This window comes from Mobula hypostoma, chromosome 6 (genome assembly GCF_963921235.1).
Source record: "Mobula hypostoma chromosome 6, sMobHyp1.1, whole genome shotgun sequence".
In the NCBI taxonomy this organism is placed as follows: Eukaryota; Metazoa; Chordata; class Chondrichthyes; order Myliobatiformes; family Myliobatidae; genus Mobula; species Mobula hypostoma.
This window is the reverse complement of record NC_086102.1, coordinates 757961-778687: the sequence shown is the minus strand read 5'-3', so window position 1 is coordinate 778687 and position 20727 is coordinate 757961. Positions and strand designations below refer to the sequence as shown.

At 43.5% G+C, this 20727-nt stretch overlaps 1 protein-coding gene across 9 annotated transcripts in view; it reads right to left on the bottom strand.

Moving 5' to 3' along the window:
• Nucleotides 1–10658: 10658 nt before the first annotated feature.
• Nucleotides 10659–20727, bottom strand: part of pknox1.1 (pbx/knotted 1 homeobox 1.1) — a 295655-nt gene continuing 285586 nt past the window's right edge. For 4 of the 9 annotated variants that reach the window (XM_063050187.1, XM_063050189.1, XM_063050190.1 and 1 more), the window contains one exon: nucleotides 10660–12578. In XM_063050187.1, coding sequence (XP_062906257.1) covers nucleotides 12367–12578 — 212 coding nt within the window. In that variant the 3' untranslated portion in view covers nucleotides 10660–12366. Of the gene's footprint in view, nucleotides 12579–20727 lie in introns of all 9 variants that reach the window. The other 5 variants (XM_063050193.1, XM_063050194.1, XM_063050195.1 and 2 more) reach the window with 4 other exon arrangements.

Genomic DNA, 20727 nt, shown 5'->3' with positions numbered 1-20727 from the left:
TTTTTAAACTCTTCTCTGCAACCTGTGCGAAGCTCGCTCTCTCTGCGAATCGATCGGTCTGCTGCTAATGCCGACTGAATGGGCCAAAGGGTCAGTTTCTGTGCTGCAGTGTTCTCTGATACTGTTTGCAAATCAACGAAGTATTCAAGTGTGGACCCCTTTTCAATAGAGGCCCTTCACAAAAACAGGTCTCAGCCCATCAGGCCCATGCTGTCCATCAAGTACCCATCCACATGAATTCCATTTGACAGTTCCATGACAATTATTACACCCATTTACAGTAATCCCATTTGTCCTTATTAGGACCCTATCCTTCTATGTCTTGTCAGTGAATGCACCTGATTCCACCCTTCTCTAGCAGCACATTCCAGATATCACCCACTCCGTGTGAAAAACATTCCGTATTCCGTACTTCCCTCTCATCTTAAACATAGAAACATAGAAAACCTACAGCACAATACAGGCCCTTCGGCCCACAAAGCTGTGCCGAACATGTACTTACCTTAGAAATTACCCAGGGTTACCCATAGCCCTCTATTTTTCTGAGCTCCATGTACCTGTCCAGGAGTCTTTTAAAAGACCCTATCGTATCAGCCTCAACCACTGTCACCAGCAGCCCATCCCACGCACTCACCACTCTCTGAGTAAAAAAACTTACCCCCGACATCTCCTCTGTACCTACTTCCAAGCACCTTAAAACTGTGCTCTCTCGTGCTAGCCATTTCAGCCCTGGGGAAAAGCCTCTGACTATCCACACGATCAATGCCTCTCATTATCTTGTACACCTCTATCAGGTCACCTCTCATCCTCCGTCGCTCCAAGAAGAAAAGGCCAAGTACACTCAACCTATTCTCATAAGGCATGCTCCCCAATCCAGGCAACATCCTTGTAAATCTCCTCTGTACCCTAACTGTGGCACTGTAGTTCAGGGAGCCATTCAAGAGAGGGGTGAGAAGAGAAACCTGGCACGAAAAACTTCAAACAGTCTGATCTCATAATTTTAAATAATTTTTTCCAGGTCCTTTACTCCAAGGATTGATCTCCCCAATCCCTACCTGTCACTGAAATCAATCAATCCAGGCAACGTAGTGGTGAATCCTCTCTGCAATCTCTTCAGTGTAGCCACATTCTTCCTGTAGTGTGGTGACTAGAAATCCACACAATACTCTAAGACTGCCTCATTAACATTTTATATTGTAACATTACCATCAGACATAGGAGCAAAATTAGGCCAGTCAGCCCATTGCGTCTGCTCATGGCTGATTTATTATCCCTCTCAAGTCCATCCTCCTGCCTTTTTCCCATATTCTTTGACACCCTTGATAATCAAGAAACTATCAACCTTCGTTTTAAACATACGCAATGATCTGGCCTCCACAGCTGTATGTGGCAATGAATTTCACAAATTCACCACCCTCTGGCTAAGGAAAATTTTCATCTCTGTTTTAAAGGGACATCCTCTCCACTTCTACTCTATCTAGGCCTTTCAATATTCGATAGGTTTCAATGAGATCCCTGCATCAATCACCAGATTGATTCCTGGGATGGCAGGACTTTCATATGATGAAAGACTGGATCGACTAGGCTTATACTCTCTGGAATTTAGAAGATTGAGGGGGGATCTTATTGAAACATATAAAATCTGAAAGGGATTGGACAGGCTAGATGCAGGAAGATTGTTCCCGATGTTGGGGAAGTCCAGAACGAGGGGTCACAGTTTGAGGATAAAGGGGAAGCCTTTTAGGACCGATATTAGGAAAAACTTCTTCACACAGAGAGTGGTGAATCTGTGGAATTCTCTGCCACAGGAAACAGTTGAGGCCAGTTCATTGGCTATATTTAAGAGGGAGTTAGATATGGCCCTTGTGGCTAAAGGGATCAGGGGGTATGGAGGGAAGGCTGGTACAGGGTTCTGAGTTGGATGATCAGCCATGATCATATTGAATGGCGGTGCAGGCTCGAAGGGCCAAATGGCCTACTTCTGCACCTATTTTCTATGTTTCTATTTTAAACTCTAGAGCAGGGGTCCCTGAACTTTTTTATGCCATAGACCCCTACCATTAACCAAGGGGTCCTTGGACCCCAGGTTGGGAACTCATCGCTTTAGAGACTAGAGGCACAGAGCCATCAAACACCCCTCATATGTTAACCCTTTCATTCCTGGGATAACTCTGGTGAACCTCCCCTGGACTGTCTCCAGTGCCAGCAGATCCTTTCTCATATAAGGAGTCCAAAACTGCTCACAATACTCCAATTACAATCTGACCAACAGTTCACAAAACCTCAGCATTACATCGTTGCTTTTATATTCTAGATCTCTTGAAATGAATGCATTGAAATGCATTTGTTCTCCTTACCGTCAACTTAACCTGAAAATTAACCTTCAGGGAATCCTGTACGAGGACCCCCCCAAGTCCCTTTGCACCTCTGATTTCTGAATTTTCTCACTATTTAGAAAATAGCCTGGGTTTTTATTCCTTCTGCCAAAGTACATTCCCTCGCCCTTGGGCTTAAATCCAACAATTCCACCTGCCACTGCAATACTTCATTGTAGTCTTGGCACCCATCTTTGCTCAATGTGACATCATCAACGTTTATACTGTATCAGGTGCCAGTCTGCAGTACTCAGTAGGCACAGACATGCAATCAGAACCGCTCTTCCTGCAACAGATAAGGTGTTCCATAATCAAAAACTAGCAGACAGAGGTGAGGTGAGAAAGATTTAAAAGGAACTTGAGGGGCAACTTTTTAACCCAGAGGGTGTTAAGTGTATCGGAATGAGCTGCCAGAGGAAGAGTGTGGCATGGTACCATAGCAATTAACACAACATTCACAGCACCAGCAGGGGGGATGGTAACCAGTATGAAAGAGCTGAGGATGAGCCAGCTGGTTTATAAGTTTATAAACCATGCTAGCATGGTTCGGGAGGGTTTAAACTAATTTGCGAGGGGGATGGGATCCACAGCGATAGAGCAGTGAAAGAAGTGCATGGAGTAAAGCCAGATCTAACATATAGAGATGCTTAGAGAAAAGAGAAGCAGAATAAACGGTGTAGAGACAGTCAGGTAGAAGGGCTGAAATGTGCATACCTCAATGCAAGAAGCATCAGGAACAAAGGTGATGAACTGAGAGCTTGGATACAAACATGGAATTATGATGTAGTGGCCATTACAGAGACTTGGCTGGCACCAGGGCAGGAATGGATTCTCAATATTCCTGGATTTCAGTGCTTTAAAAGGGATAGAGAGGGTGGAAAAAGGGGAGGAGGGGTGGCATTACTAGTCAGGGATACCATTACAGCTACAGAAAGGGTGGGTAATGTAGCAGGATCCTCTTTTGAGTCAGTATGGGTGGAAGTCAGGAACAGGAAGGGAGCAGTTACTCTATTGGGGGTATTCTATACGCCCCCTGGTAGCAGCAGAGATACAGAAGAGCAGATTGGGAGACAGATTTTGGAAAGGTGCAAAAATAACAGGGTTGTTTTCATGGGTGACTTTAACTTCCCTAATATTGATTGGCACCTGATTAGTTCCAAGGGTTTAGATGGGGCAGAGTTTGTTAAGTGTGTCCAGGACGGATTCCTGTTACAGTATGTGGACAGGCCGACTAGGGGGAATGCCATACTAGATCTAGTACTAGGTAATGAACTGGGTCAGGTCACAGATCTCTCAGTGGGTGAGCACCTGGGCGACAGTGATCAACGCTCCCTGGCCTTTAGCATTATCATGGAAAAGGATAGAATCAGAGAGGACAGGAAAATTTTTAATTGGGGTAGGACAAATTATGAGGCTATAAGGCTAGAACTTGCGGGTGTGAATTCGGATGATGTTTTTGCAGGGAAATGTACTATAGACATATACTATAGTCGATATAGACACGTACTATAGTCGATGTTTAGGGATCTCTTGCAGGATGTTAGGGATAAATTTGTCCCGGTGAGGAAGGTAAAGAATGGTAGGGTGAAGGAACCACGGGTGACAAGTGAGGTGGAAAATCTAGTCAGGTGAAAGAAGGCAGCATACAGGATGTTTAGGAAGCAAGGATCAGATGGGTCTATTGAGGAATATAGGGAAGCAAGAAAGGAGCTTAAGAAGGGGCTGAGAAGAGCAAGAAGGGGGCATGAGAAGGCCTTGGCGAGTAGGGTAAAGGAAAACCCCAAGGCATTCTTCAATTATGTGAAGAAAAAAAGGATGACAGCAGTGAAGGTAGGACAGATTAGAGATAAAGGTGGGAAGATGTGCCTGGAGGCTGTGTAAGTGAGCGAGGTCCTCAATGAATACTTCTCTTCGGTATTCACCAATGAGAGGGAACTTAATGATGGTGAGGACAATATGAGTGAGGTTGATGTTCTGGAGCATGTTGATATTAAGGGAGAGGAGGTGTTGGAGTTGTTAAAATACATTAGGACGGATAAGTCCCCGGGCCCTGACGGATTATCCCCCAGGCTGCTCCACGAGGCAAGGGAAGAGATTGCTGAGCCTCTGGCTAGGATCTTTATGTCCTCGTTGTCCACGGGAATGGTCCCGGAGGATTGGAGGGAGGCGAATGTTGTCCCCTTGTTCAAAAAAGGTAGTAGGGATAGTCCGGGTAATTATAGACCAGTGAGCCTTACGTCTGTGGTGGGAAAGCTGTTGAAACAGATTCTTAGAGATAGGATCTATAGGCATTTAGAGAATCATGGTCTGATCAGGGACAGTCAGCATGGCTTTGTGAAGGGCAGATCGTGTCTAACAAGCCTGTTAGAGTTCTTTGAGGAGGTGACCAGGCATATAAATGAGGGTAGTACAGTGGATGTGACCTATATGGATTTTAGTAAAGCATTTGACAAGGTTCCACACGGTAGGCTTATTCAGAAAGTCAGAAGGCATGGGATCCAGGGAAGTTTGGCCAGGTGGATTCAGAATTGGCTTGCATGCAGAAGGCAGAGGGTCGTGGTGGAGGGAGTACATTCAGATTGGAGGATTGTGACTAGTGGTGTCCCACAAAGATCTGTTCTGGGACCTCTACTTTTCGTGATTTTTATTAACAACCTGGATATGGGGATAGAAGGGTGGGTTGGCAAGTTTGCAGATGACACAAAGGTTGGTGGTGTTGTAGATAGTGTAGAGGAATGTCGAAGATTGCAGAGAGACATTGATAGGATGCAGAAGTGGGCTGAAAAGTGGCAGATGGAGGTCAACCCGGAGAAGTGTGAGGTGGTACACTTTGGAAGGACAAACTCCAAGGCAGAGTACAAAGTAAATGGCAGGATACTTGGTAGTGTGGAGGAGCAGAGGGATCTGTGGGTAGATGTCCACAGAACCCTGAAAGTTGCCTCACAGGTGGATAGGGTAGTTAAGAAAGCTTATGGGGTGTTAGCTTTCATAAGTCGAGGGATAGAGTTTAAGAGTCGCGATGTAATGATGCAGCTCTACAAAACTCTGGTTAGGCCACACTTGGAGTACTGTGACCAGTTCTGGTCGCCTCACTATAGGGAGGATGTGGAAGCATTGGAAAGGGTACAGAGGAGATTTACCAGGATGCTGCCTGGTTTAGAGAGTATGCATTATGATCAGAGATTAAGGGAGCTAGGGCTTTACTCTTTGGAGAGAAGGAGGATGACAGGAGACATGATAGAGGTGTACAAGATAATAAGAGGAATAGATAGAGTGGATAGCCAGCGCCTCTTCCCCAGGGCACCACTGTTCAATACAAGAGGACATGGCTTTAAGGTAAGGGGTGGGAAGTTCAAGGGGGATATTACAGGAAGGTTTTTTACTCAGGGAGTGGTTGGTGCGTGGAATGCACTGCCTGAGTCAGTGGTGGAGGCAGATACACTAGTGAAGTTTAAGAGACTACTAGACAGGTATATGGAGGAATTCAAGGTGGGGGGTTATATGGGAGGCAGGGTCTGAGGGTCAGCACAACATTGTGAGCTGAAAGGCCTGTAATGTGCTGTACTATTCTATGCTCTATGTTCTATAAGATGGATGTAACATGAACGTAATGAAGGACAAGCCAATGATTGGGTATAAATGCAGACAGAGCAAAGAGTTAAATTGTACCACAGAGGCAAAATTCAAAAGGGTGAAGAATGCAGCACTAAAGGTGCTGTATTTAAATACACGTAGCATTCGGAATAAGGAGGACGAACTTGTGGCGCAGTTAGAGACTGGTCGGTATGACGTTGTGGGTACCACTGAGTCGTGGCTGAAACAAGGCCATATTTGGAGCTTAACATCAAAGGACATACTTTGTATTGAAAGGACAGGTAGAAAGGCAGAGGTAGTGGTGTAATTCTGTTGGTAAGGAAAGGAAATACATCTTCAGAAAGAGGTGACATAGGGTCGGAGAATGTTGAATTTTTGTGAATGGAGTAAAGAAACAGCAAAGGGAAAACGAAACACTGTGGGAATTATAACGAGGCCTCCAAATAGTACCCAAGTTGTGGGGTTGAGACCACAAAGGAAGCTGGAAAAGGGTAATGACACAATCCTGATGGGGGCTTCAATATGGAAGGAGATTGGAAAATCAGGTGGATGTTGGATCGCAAGAGAGGAAATTTGTTGAATGCCAATGAGATGGCTTTTTAGAGCAGCTTGTGCTTGAGCCTGCTCAGGGAAAGGCTATCTTACATTGAGTGTTGTGTAATAACCCATATCTCATTAGGGAGCTTAACGTAAAGGAACCCTTTGGAGGCAGTAATCATTAGATGATTGAATTCATACTGCAATTTGAGAGGGAGAAGCATTACTCACATGTATTTGTATTGCAGTGGAATAAAGAGAATTACAGAGGCATGAGAGAGGAGCTTGCTCATGTGGATTGGAGGAGGATACTGGCGGTATGATTGCGCAGCAGAGATGGCTGAAGTTTCTGGGAAGCACAAGGTAGATATGTCCCACAGAAGAAGTTGTTCTCAGATAGCAGGGGTAGGCAACCATGGCTGACAAGGGAAATTAAGGACTGTATAAAAGCCAAGGAAAGGGCATATAAGGTCGCAAAAGTGAATGGGAAGTTGAATGTTTGGGAAATTTAAAAATGCAACAAAATACAACTAAATAAGCTATACGAAGGGAAAAGATGAAATATGAGGGCAAACTAGCTACTAATATAAAGCAGGATACCAAAGTTTTTTAGTTATATAAACAGTAAAAGGGAGATGAGTGTTGATATTGGACCACTGGACCTCACTACTAGTGAGGTAGTAATGGGGGACAAAGAAATGCCAGATGAACTTAGTGGGTACTTTTCATCCATCTTCACTGTGGAAGACACTAGCAGTGTCCCTGAGTTCTGAAAGTGTAGGGAGCAGGAGTGAGTGCCATTGCTATTACAAAGGAAAAAGTGCAAGGCAAACTCAAAGGTCTGAAGGTGGATAAGTCATGTGGACCAGATGGACTACATCCCAGAGTCCTGAGAGAGGTTGCTTATGAGATAATGGATGCATTGGTCATGATCTTTCAAGAATCACTTGATTCTGGAATGGTCCTGTAGGACTGGAAGATTGCAAATGTCACTACACTCTTTAAGAAGGGAGGAAGGTAAAAGAAAGGAAGTTATAGGCCAGTTAGCATAACCACAGTGGTTGGGGAAGTGTTGAGTCTATTACTAAGGATGAGGTTTCGAGGTACTTGGAGATTAATCACATAATAAGTCAAAGTCAGCATTGGTTTTGTAGAGGGAAATCTTGCCTGACGAATTTGTTAGAGTATTTAGTGAAACTAACAAGCAGGGTGGAAAAGGTGAGGCAGTGGACAGTTACGTGGTTAGGAAAGGTTTGGAGGGATATGGACCAAATGTGGGCATGGGACTAGCTTGGATCTTGGACGGAACGGATGAGTTGAGCAGGAGGACCTGCCTCTATGGGCCAAACGACCTAATTCAGTTCCAATGCATTGTGAAAATCTACGTACACAACAGCAACTGATTCTCGTTTGTCTATCCTGCTTATTATTTTTTCAAAGAATTCAAAGATATTTGTCAGGCAAGATTTTCCCTTAGGAAAACCATACTGACTTGGTCTTAGCCCGAACCATCTACTGCACTTTTTTCCATTGATGTTGCCCGGCCTGCTGAGTTCCTCGAGTATTTTGCATGTGTTGCATGCTGACTTTGGCTTATTTTGTCATGTGTCTCTAGGAATACTGAACCACATCCTTAGCAATTGACTCCAACATCTTCCCAACCACTGAGGTCAGACTAACTGACTTTTAATTTCCTTTCTTCTGCCTCTCTCCCTTCTTGAAGAGTGGAATGACATTTGAAATTTTCCATTTCTCTGGAACCATGCCAGAATCAACTGATTCCTGAAAGATCATTACTAATGCCTCCACAATCTCTTCAGCCACCTCTTTCAGAACCCTGTGGTGTATACGATCTGGTCTAGGTGCTTATCTTCCTTCAGAACTTTCAGCTTCCCAAGAACCTTCTCCCTAGTAATGGCAACTTCACACGCTTCTGCACCATGACACTCATAAACTTCCACCATACTGCTAGTATCTTCACAGTGAAGACTGATGCAAAATACTTATTCAGCTTGTCCACCATTTCCTTGACCCACATTACTACCTCTCCAGCATAATTTTCAAGCAGTTTGATATCTACACTCATTTTACACTTTATATATCTGAAGAAACTTTTGGTATCCTCTTTAATATTATCGGCTAGCTTAACTTCGTATTTCATCTTTTCTTTCTTTATGCCTTTTTAGTTGCTTTGTGCTGGTTTTTAAAAGCTTCCCAATCCTCTAACTTTCCACTAACTTTTGCTCTATTATACGCACTCTCTTTGGTTCTTGTATCCTTTGACATTAAGCTCCGAGATATAATCTTCTTTCAGCCATGATTCAGTGTTGCCCACACCATCATACATGCCAATCTGTAACTGTGCTACAAGTTCATCTACCTTATTCTGTATACTGTGTGTATTCAAATATAAAACCTTTAGTCCTGTATTCATCATTCTTTTCGATTATGTCCACCTTTTACATTGCAACTCATCCCATTGATGGCAATTTTGCCCTACCATCAGACTCACCCTGCTAGCAGTCTCACTACACACTGTCTTTGTTTGCAAACCAACTACCCCAACCTCAGCACTACCACTCTGGTTCCCACCCCCTGCCAACATCACTTGGATTCACTTCACAAATTCCGCTCATCTAAGCCCCTTGCACGAAGGCTTTCCTTTCACATCGGGAAAAACTAAAATATCCCAAAACTATAAAACTATTACTGTTATACCCCTTGGTGATTTGTCCATGTATCTTCTCCTCCGAATCCTGCTGATATTTGGAAGGTCTATGGTATAATTGCAGCAGAGATATTGCCTTGCTCTCATTTCTAAGTGTTAGCTTTATGCCCTCTTCAGATGATCTTCCAAGATGTTCTACCTGAGTACTGCCATGTTCTTCCTAATTAATACAACTATTCTCCTTTCTGTCAGGCCTGAAATATTGAGCTGTGAATTCTATTCTTCTCCAACCACATTTTTGTGACTGCAGTAATGAGATAATTCCCTGTGCTGATTCAAGCTCCTGTTTCACTCCATTACCCCTGAAGATTCTGACCAGTCCTCCCTGCTGCTTTTTGTGCTTCTGAAGACCTGTGCATATCATGGTCACTGGGGATTTGCAGTGTGACCCTTCTGCACTTTCTCCATCATTGCATTTGCCTTCCTAATCACCGACTCAACCTGCAAGTTAACGTTTACGGAATCCTGCATGAGGACTCCCACGTCTCTTTGCACCTCAGATTTTTGAATTTTTTCTACATTTAAACAACAGTCTACTCCTAACTCAGTGGGTGAGTGTGGTGATATGAAATACTCACTCTCTTTCTCAATCTATGACGTTAGCTTACTATCACAGGGTTGCCCATTCTCCTAATCTGTCTGAGTCCCTCTGCAGCCTCTCTGCTTCCTCGAAATGACCTGACCCTCTACCGATCTCCATATTGTCTGTAAGCTTGGCCACAAAGCCATCAATTCCGTCATCCAAATCATTCACATATAATATAAAAAGAAGCAGCCCCAATACTGAACCCTGCGGAACAGCACTAGTCACCGGCAGCCAATCAGAAAAGGCTCCCTTTATTCCCATTGTTTGCCTCCGGGCTAATCAGCCAATGCTCTATCCATACTAGTATCTTTTCTGTAATACCACGGGCTCTTATCTTGCTAAGCAGACTCATGTGTGGCACCTTGTCAAAAGCCTTATGAAAATCCAAGTAAACAACATCAACTTATTCTTCTTTGTCTATCCTGCCTGTTATTTCTGAAAGAATTCCAACAGATTTGTCAGGCAAGGTTTTCCCTTAATGAAACCATGCTGACTTTGGCTTATTTTATCACATGCCTCCAAGTACCCTGAGACCTCATCCTTAACAATTGATTCCAATGTCTTCCCAACCACTGAGGTCAGACTAACTGGCCTATAATTTCCATTCTTCAGCCTTCTTTCCTTTTTGAGGAGTGGAGTAACATTTACAATTTCCCATTCCTCATTATTAAACATCATTATTAATGCCTCCACAATCTTTTCAGCCCCTCCTTTAGAACCCTGGGGTGTAGTTCATCTGGTACAGGTAACCCTCCTGCACTCTCTCCATCAACTAGCTCTTCTTTAGATCACAGTTTTTTTGTTGGAATTCTGCTTCCAGGTTCCTTTTACCTTGAGGAATAATGGAGCAACCAATTCAGAAATGCTTACAATGAACACACACACACTTGTTAAAACTGTGAATGCACACATATGCACACCCACAACGTGAAGGCCTCTCTGAGAAAGGCTTTGCAATCACTTACTCTGTGAGGTCACAGTGGATGGGATAATGGATGCTAATCAAGACGATCCTTTGAATGAATGAATGATGAAGCACACCTGGTCCAGGGAAGCAGTGAACACACACATTTAGCCATTATTGATCAATGAACACAGCAGACCACTGATAGCATTGTAACAAGAATATAATTTAAATCTAGTATGATGCTTCTCTTCAGTTTATAAATGAGACAAATAATAATGAAGTAAAGATGCTCCTCCTAACTCAGTGGGTGAGTGTGGTGATATGAAATACTCACTCTCTATCTCAATCTACGAAGTTAGCTGACTCTCATGGGGTTGCAGTGAGAGTTCCTGCCCTGGTCTGATCCTGAGCTCGATTCAGTTCTGAGGAATCAAGCTGCCTCACAGCTTCATCTGTCTTGGCTCATAGGAAGAACAGCCAATGCCAGGAAGTTGCAGACTGAGAAGGGATGGGAAGGAGTGTATGAATAATTCCCTAAGGAGCAAAGAACTGATTAGCACCCATATTCACTGCAGAGCTACGGCACTTATTCTTAAAATACTTAAAATATATAAAGCTTACATTATTTGTATTAATGGCACAAAGAATCTCAATAAAGTTGGTCAAATAAAGAACTGAAACTGAGCAGAAAAGAGTGAACAGACCATAGCTGAGGGGCTGATCTCTCACACTGGTTGTGCTGGCGACGATGCACAGCATATATCCAACAGGCCATACACTTCAGAGAACCACTTGTTTGTAATCCTCCTGCACACAGGACTGGTTCAGGCACCTGGGACACTATTCCCATGGTGGTGCCACAGTATGATATGATATCATAGTTCCATCATCAGCACCGAGCCTGCTCTTCTTTCCCCTTCACTAACTAGCTGTGGGGATGATAGAGGCTCCAGCAATAAACATAAAGAGGAGGAAATGACATGTAGTTATGGGTTTTCACTTCAGCGAGAGCTTCACATGAGTAAAGAAACAGCCCATGATAATTATGTAACGTGGGCGGGCATATCTTACAACTACTCAGCACCAGGTTCTGGCCAGTGATATACCTCCCTGACTCCGTGCTCACCACTATCTTCAAATACCACCTTCCTGTGTCTGGTGCTCACTTCAAATAGGGCTCCATTCTGTCCTGAGACCCATGCCCTCCAAAGTTAGTACAAAGTACGTGGGGCACTGTCTACAAAATGTTTTTTTTTACAATAAAATTCATTAACTATAAACCAAAGCAGGATTTGATCCAATAATTTCTTCTTGTTTGTTGAGCAGTTACGCTGAATTTCTGCAAATCACCTATCAATTACAGCCAGTTATTTCTGAATGAATGAATGAAGGCAAAGTTGTAACCTTCAGCCCGAATCTGTACGTCAATCGATAAATGTTCCCATCTTCTCAAATTAAAGCAGTTAGTTCAATGTGAGAATAATCAAGCCCCATTCATTCAATACAAGGTGAGATAGAAAAGTGTGCTCGCCTACCAATGTATAAAATAGATCAGAAATAAAATGCACTGTGAGTGCAAAGGATAAAAATGTCCGGTCAGAGTGCTTCCCATGTCTTTCACGTTGTTTCCAACTTGTGCTTATTGCAGTGAGTCACTGTTTTCTAAAGCCAGGACAGTTATGTTTGTTGTAGAGAGATCGCTGTCATCTTCTTCAACACTGTTACCAGAATCCTCTCCGCTTTGCCCGGCCATCATCACCTGCTGTACAGCCAGAGTTGCTCCATCAGAAGATAAAGACTGCAGACTGTCCACGTTCACGTTCACTGGACTTGATATTGAGACCATTGCACCTGCAGGAGGATAAAGGAACACTCAGTTCCTCCATGATGAAGAGAAAGTACTGGCTTTGAGTGGGAATTGTGGGGTTTATCAGGATGAAACTCCAATAATCTCTGAGTTTAAAAATACCATACTGCTCACACTGGGCCACGAAGAGCAAAGATCCGAGGCCTGACCCTGTTCAACAGTTGGACTAGTTTACTAGGGCTCACATTTGGTTTCAGTTCCCTCTGATCTCCAAGATGGAAAGAAAAGCAGTCCAGCATCCCCACCCCTACTCGAAGTGTAGCATTCCCCTTTTGACCTTTCTTGCCTGTCCTACTGAATCAGAGTCCAGTTTCCCCAACGAACTGGGGTCCTGCTCCTCTCACTGAGCCATATCCCATTCCTCAACAGCACTCAAGTTCATCTCCTTCCCCTGAACTGTGTCCACACACACACAGACCAGAGTACAGGTCCTTCTCCTGAACAAAAGGGATGGTTTACACTTGAATCTGAGAGACACCAATATTCTTGGGGGCAGGTCACTAGAACTGTTGGGAGTGGTTTAAACTAATATGGCAGGGGGATGGGAATCACTATGATAGAGCCAAGGATGAGCCAGCAGGTTTACAAGATGATGGATGTAACAAGAATGTAAGGAAGGACAAGCCAATGATTGGGTACAAATGCAGACAGAGCAAAGAATTAAATTGTACCATGGTGTCAAAATTCAAAAAGGCAAAGAATTAAAGACCAAAAGGTGCTGTATTTAAATGCGTGTGGAATTTGGAATAAGGTGCATGAACTCATGATGGCACAATTAGAGATCAGTCGGTATGACATTGTGGGCATCACTGAAGTGGCTGAAAGAAGGCCATAGTTGGGGGATTAATGTTATTAATGTAGTTGAGGATATACCTTGTATTGAAAGGACAGGGAGGAAGGCATAGGCGGTGGTGTGGCTCTGTTGGTAAGGGATGGAATTACATCTTTACAAAGAGGTGACGTAGGGTCAGAAAATGTTGAATCTTTGTGGCTTGAGTTAAGAAACTGCAAGGGTAAAAAAAAACATTATGGGAATCACATATAGGCCTCCAAATAGTAGCCAAGATGTGGGGTTGAGATTGCAAAGGGAGCTGGAAAAGGCATGTAAAAGGTAATGACACAATTGTAATGGGGAACTTCAATATGCAAGGGGATTGGGAAAATCAGGTTGGTGTCAGATCACAAGAGAGGAAATTTGTTGAATGCAGCTTGTGTGTGAGCCTACTCGGGGAAAGGCCATCTTAGATTGGGTGTTGTGTAATAACCCAGATCTAATGAGGGATCTTAATATAAATGAACCCTTAGGACACAATGATCATAATATGACTAAATTTATACTTCAATTTGAGAGGGAGAAGCATAACTCACATGTACCAGTATCACATTGGGATAAAGGGAATTACAGAGGCATAAGAGAAGAGCTTACTAATGTGGATTGAAGAAAGATGCTGACAGGGATGTTGGCAGAGCAGAGATGACTGAAGTTTCTGAGAATAGTTCACAGGCACAGCATAGATATGTCCCATAGAGGAAGAAGTTCACAAATAGCAGGGGTAGGCAACCATAGCTGACAAGGAAAGTTAAGGATTGCGTAAAAGCCAAGAAGAGGGCATATAAGGTAGCAAAAGTGAGAAGGAAGTTGGATGATTGTGAAGCTTTTAAAATCCAACAAAAGACAACTAAAAAATCTATAAGAAGGGAAAAGATGAAATATGAGGATAAATTAGCCAATAATATAAAGCAAGATACCAAAGGATTTTTCAGTTATATAAAGAGTAAAAGCGAGGTGAGAATTGACATTGGACCACTGGAAAATGATGCTGGTGAGGCAGTAATGGGGAACAAAGAAATGGCAAATGAGCCTAATGAGTACTTTGCATTTCCCTTCACAGTGGAAGGCACTAGCAGTGTGCCAGAGGTCCGTGAGTGTCAAGGAGCAGTAGTGAGTGCCATTGTCATTGCAAAGGATAAAGTGTAAGGCAAACTCAAAGGTCTTAGGATGGATATGTCACCTGGACTAGATGGACTACATCTCAGAGTCCTGAATGAGATTGCAGAAGAGATAATGGATATATTGGTCATGATCTTTCAAGAATCGCTTGATTCTGGCATGATCCCAGAGGAACCAATTTCCCTCTGGATCAATAAAGTATGACTATGACTATGACTGGAAGATTGCAAATGTCACTCCACTCTTTAAGAAGGGAGGAAGGCAAAAAAAAAGGAAGGAAAGAAATTATAGGCCAGTTAGCCTCAACTCACAAGAATAAGACGTGAGAAAATAGGACCAATCAAGTGTGACAGTGGAAAAGTGTGTATGGATCCGGAGGAGATGGCAGAGGTACTTAATGAATACTTCGATTGCAGGGATGACTTGCAGCGAACTGAAAAGCTTGAGCATGCAGAAATTAAGGAAGAGGATGTGCTGGAGCTTTTGGAAAGCATCAAGTTGGATAAGTCACTGGGAGAGGACGGGATGTATCCCAGGGTACTGTGGGAAGCGAGGAAGGAGATTGCTGAGCCTCTGGCAATGATCTTTGAATCATTAATGAGACCGGGAGAGGTTCTGGAGGATTGGAGGGTTGTGGATGTTGTTCCCTTATTCAGGAAAGGGAGTAGGGATAGCCCAGGAAATTACAGACCAGTGAGTCTTACTTCAGTGGTTGGTAAGTTGATGGAGAAGATCCTGAGAGGCAGAATTTATGAACATTTGGAGAGGCATAATATGATTAGGAATAGTCAGCATGGCTTTGTCAAAGGCAGGTTATGCCTTACGAGTCTGATTGAATTTTTTGAGGATGTGACTAAACACATTGATGAAGGTAGAGCCATAGATGTAGTGTATATGGATTTTAGCAAGGCATTTGATAAGGTACTCCATGCGAGGCTTATTGAGAAAGTAAGGAGGCATGGGATCCAAGGGGACATTGCTTTGTGGATCCAGAACTGGCTTGCCCATAGAAGGCAAAGAGTGTTGTAGACGGGTCATATTCTGCATGGAGGCTGGTGACCAGAGGTGTGCCTCAGGGAGCTGTTCTGGGACCCCTAGTCTTTGTGATTTTTATAAATGACCTGGATGAGGAAATGGAGGGATGGGTTCATAAATTTGCTGATGACACAAAGGTTGGGGATGTTGTGGATAGTGTGGAGGGTTGTCAGAGGCTACAGCAGGACATTGATAGGATGCAAAACTGGGCTGAGAAGTGGCAGATGGAGTTCAACCCAGTTAAGTGTGAGATGGTTCATTTTGGTAGGTCAAATATGATGGCAGAATATAGCATTAATGGTAAGACTCTTGGCAGTTCTAAGGTAAGGACATGTTCAGCACAGCTTTGTGGGCTAAAGGCCTGTATTGTGCTGTATGTTTTTCTATGTTTCCATGTTTCTTACCTCTTGGGAAAGTGTTGGACTCCATTATTAAGGATGTGTTTTTGAGGAACTTGGAGACTAATGATTAAATAAGCCAAAGTCAGCATGGCTTCTGTAAAGGGAAATTTTGCCTGACAAATTTGCTGGAGTTCTTCAAGGAATTAATATACAGAGAGAACAAAGGTGAGGTAGTGGATTTCAATTACTTGGATTTTCAGAAGGCGTTTGATATGATGCCACACATGAGGCTGCTTAATAGGATAAAATCCTATGGTGTTACAGGCAAGATACTGGCATAGTTGGAGGAATGGCTGACAGGCAGAAGGCAGCGAATGGGAATAAAAGGGACCTTTTCTGGCTGGCTGCCAGTGACTAGTGGTGTTCCTCAGGGATCAGTATTGGGACTGCTACTTTTCACATTATTTGTCAGTGATTTGGATAGTGGAATTGATGGCTTTGTGGAAAAGTTTGCAGATGATACGAAGATAGGTGGAAGGGTAGGTAGTGCTGAGGAAGCAATGCGATCACAGCTGGACTTGGACAAATTGGAAGAATGGGTAAAAAAGTGGCCGATCGAATACAGTGTTGGGAAATGTATCATAATGCATTTTGGTAAAAGGAACAATAGTACAGACTATTATCTAAATGTGGAGAAAGTTCAAAAATCAGAGGTGCAAAGGGACTTAGAAGTCCTTGTGCAAGACACCCAGAGGTTGAGTCTGTGATAAAGAAGATAAATGCAATGTTGAAATTTATTTCAAGGGGAATAGAATATAAAAACAAGGAGATAATGTTGAAGCTTTACAAGGCAAAAGTCAGGCCATACTGGGAGTATTGTCAACAATTTTGGGCCCCTTATCTCAGAAAGGATGTATTGTGATTGGAGAGTCCAGAGGAGGTTCACGAGGATGATTCCGGGAATGAAGGGTTAACATATGAGGAGCATTTGGCAGCTTTGGGCCTGTACTCAATGGAATTTAGATGAATGCGCTGGATCTCATTGAAACCTACCAACTGTTGAAAGGTATAGGAAATGTGGATGTGGAGAGGAAGCTTACTCTGGTGGGAGCATCCCAAACCAGAGGGCATAGCCTCAAAACTGAGTACAGCCTTTTAGAACAGAAGTAAGGAGGAATTTTTTTTTTTTTTTAGCAGAGTGGTGAATCTGAGGAAAGCTGTACCATAGACTGCAGTGAGAGTGCAAGTGTATGGGGCTGAATGGGATCCGGGGTCAGCCATGATGAATTGGTTGAGCAGACTCGATGGGCTGAATGGCCTAATTCTGCTCCAATGTCTTACGATCTCGACGTTGATCTGGGATGTCTCTGACTTACTATCTGACACTGTAATACTGGCTATATCTCAACATGCATCAAGATTGTCACTGACTTACTGTCTTACACTGTAATACAGTCTACGTCTCGACATTGCTCTGGGATGCTACTGACTCACTGTCTGACACTCAAATGGTGGCTACATCTTGACATTGATCCAAGATATCACTCACTATATCTGATACATCTTGACAGTGATCTGGGATGCCACCGACATTGTGTGATACTGACGTACTGACTAAATCTTGACATAGATATGGGAGGTCACTGACTTCTGACTTACTGTCTGACACTGTAATACTCGCTACATCTTGATATTGATCTGGGATGTCATTGAGTTACTGTCCGATATGGTAATACTGGTTTCTTCTACCAGGATGTCAATGACTTACTGTCTGACTCTAAAACTGGCTACATCTTGACATGGATATAGGATGCCAATGACATAGTGTCTGATGCTGAGGGTGGTGAATTTATGGAATTTCTTGCCACGTGTAGCTGTGGAGGCCAGGTCATCGGGTGTATTTAACGTTGAGATTGATAGCTTATTGATTAAACATGGCATCAAATGTTATGGGAAGAAGGCCAGGAAATGGGGTTGAGGAGGAGAAAAAAAAAGGATCAGCCAGGATTAAATGGCGGAGCAGACTCAATGGGCCAATTGCCTAATTCTGCTCCTATGTCTTATGGTACACCCTCCAATGCAGGCAACACCCATGTAAATCTGCTCTGCACTCTCTCTATGGTATCCACATCCTTCCCGTAGTGAGGTGACCAGAGATGAACACAGTACTCCAAGTGGGGTCTGACCTAGCTCTTATATAGTTGTAACAATACTTCATGGATCTTGAACTTAATCCCACAGTTGATGAATGCCAACACACCACACGCCTTCTTAATAACACTGTCAACCTGCGCAGCAGCTTTGTGTGTCCGATTGACACGGACCCCAAGATCTCTCAGATCCTCCACACTGCTAGGAGTTTTACCATTTATATTACATTCTGCCTTCAAGTTGGACCTACCAAAATGAACCATTTTCCACTTATCTGGGTTGAAGGCCATCTGCCACTTCTCAGCCCAGTTCTCCATTCTATTGATGTCCCGCTGTAACCTCTGACAACCCTCCAGACTATCCACAACATCCCCAACCTTTGTGTCATCAGCAAACTTACTAACCCACCCTTCTACTTCTTCATCCGGGTCATTTATAAAAGTCACAAAGAGCAGGGATCTCAGAAAGATCCCTGCAGAACACCACTGGTCACCAACCTCCATGTAGAATGCGAACCACATACAACCACCCTTTTCCTTCTGTAGGCAAGCCAATTCTGATCCACAAAGCAAGGTCTCCTTGGATCCCATGCCTCCTTACTTTCTGAATGAGCCTTGCATGGGGAACCTTACTGAAATCCACATACACTACATCCATTGCTCTACCTTCATCAATGTGTTTTGTTACATCCTAAAAGAATTCAATCAGGCTCGTAAGGCATGACTTGCCCTTGACAAGACCATACTGACTATCCCTAATCAGATTATGTCTCTCCAAATGCTCATAAATCCTGCCTCAGGATCTTCTCCAACAACTTGCTCACCACTGAAGTCAGACTCACTGGTCTATAATTTCCTGGGTTTTCTCTATTCCCTTTCTTGAACAAGGGAACAACATTTGCAACCCTCCAATCCTCTGGTACTTCTCCCATCCCTATTGATGACTCAAAGATCATCACCAGAGGCTCAGCAATCTCCTCCCTCACTTACCACAGTAGCCTGGGGTATATCTCATCCGGTCCTGGCGATTTATCTAACTTAATACCTTTCAAAATCTCCAGCACCTCTTCTTTCTTAATGTCTATATGTTCAAGCGTTTCAGTCCACTGTGTCATCCCCACAATTGCCAAGGTCTTTCTCCTTGGTGAATACTGAAGCAAAGTATTCATTAAGTACTTCTGCTACCTCCTCCGACTCCATACACACATTTCCACACGGCTCATCCTCTTGCTCTTCACATCCTCGTAGAATGCCTTGGGGGTTTTCCTTAATCCTGCTCACCAAGGCCTTCTCATGGCCCCTTCTGACTCTCCTAATTCCATTCTTAAGCTCCTTCCTAGCAACCTTGTAATTTTCTAGAGCTCTAACTGTACCCAGCTTCTTGAACCTTGCATAAGCTTTTCTTTTCTCCTTAACTAGATTTTCTACGTCCTTTGTACACCATGGTTCTTTAACTCTACCATCCTTTTCCCAGCTCAATGGAAGGTACCTATGCAGAACTCCATACAAATGTTCCCTGAACATTTGCCATATTTCTACACTGCATTTCCCTGAGAACATCTGCTCCCAATTTATGCTCCCAAGTTCTTGCCTAATAGCATCGTATTTCCACCTACTCCAATTAAATGTTTTCCCAAATTGTCTGCTCCTATTCCTCTCCAGGGCTATGGTGAAGGAGATAGAGTTGTGATCACTATCTCCAAAATGCTCTCCCACCGAGAGATCTGACACCTGACAAGGTTCATTTCCCAATACCAGATCAAGTACAGCCTCTCCTCTAGTTGGCTTATCTATATATTGCGTCAGGAAACCTTCCTGAACACACCCATCTAAACCCCTTGCTCTAAAGAGATGCCAATCAATTTTAGGAAAGTTAAAATCTCCCATCACAACAACCCTATTATTTTTACCCTATTAACCTATTATTTTTGCACCGTACCAGAATCTGCCTCCCTATCTGCTCCTCAATATCCCTGTTACTATTAGGGGAGGGGGGGGGTCAATAAAAAAACATCCAGTAGAGTTATTGCCCCTTTCCTGTTTCTGATTTACGCCACACTGACTCAGTAGATAATCCCGCCACGATTTTCACCTTTGCTGCAGCCGTGCCACTATCTCTGATTAGTAATGCCACACCCCCACCTCTTTTGTCTTGCTCCCTGTCCTTTTTGAAACGTCTAAACCCTGGCACACTTAGCAGCCATTCCTGCTCCTGAGACATCCAAGTCTCTGTAATGGCCACTATGTCACAGTTCCATGTATTGATCCATGCTCTAAGTTCATCCGCCTTGTTTATGATACTCCTTGCATTGAAATAGACACATCTCAAACCATCAGGCTGAGTGCATCTTCGCTCTAACATCTGCCTATCCTTCCTCACAAACTCCCTACAAGCTGTCTCTACTTGTGCTCCAACCTCCCCATCCTCTGACTCTTCACTTCAGTTCCCACTCCCCTGCAAATCTAGTTTAAACCCTCCCCAATAGTATTAGCAAACCTCCCCACTAGGATTTTGGTCCCTCTTAGATTCAAGTGCAACCCGTCCTTTTTGTACAGGAAGAGGTCCTGCCCCAAAAGAAGTCCCAATAATCCAAAAATCTGAATCCCTGCTCCCATCCTTCAGCCACACATTTATCCTCATCCTCATTCTACTCCT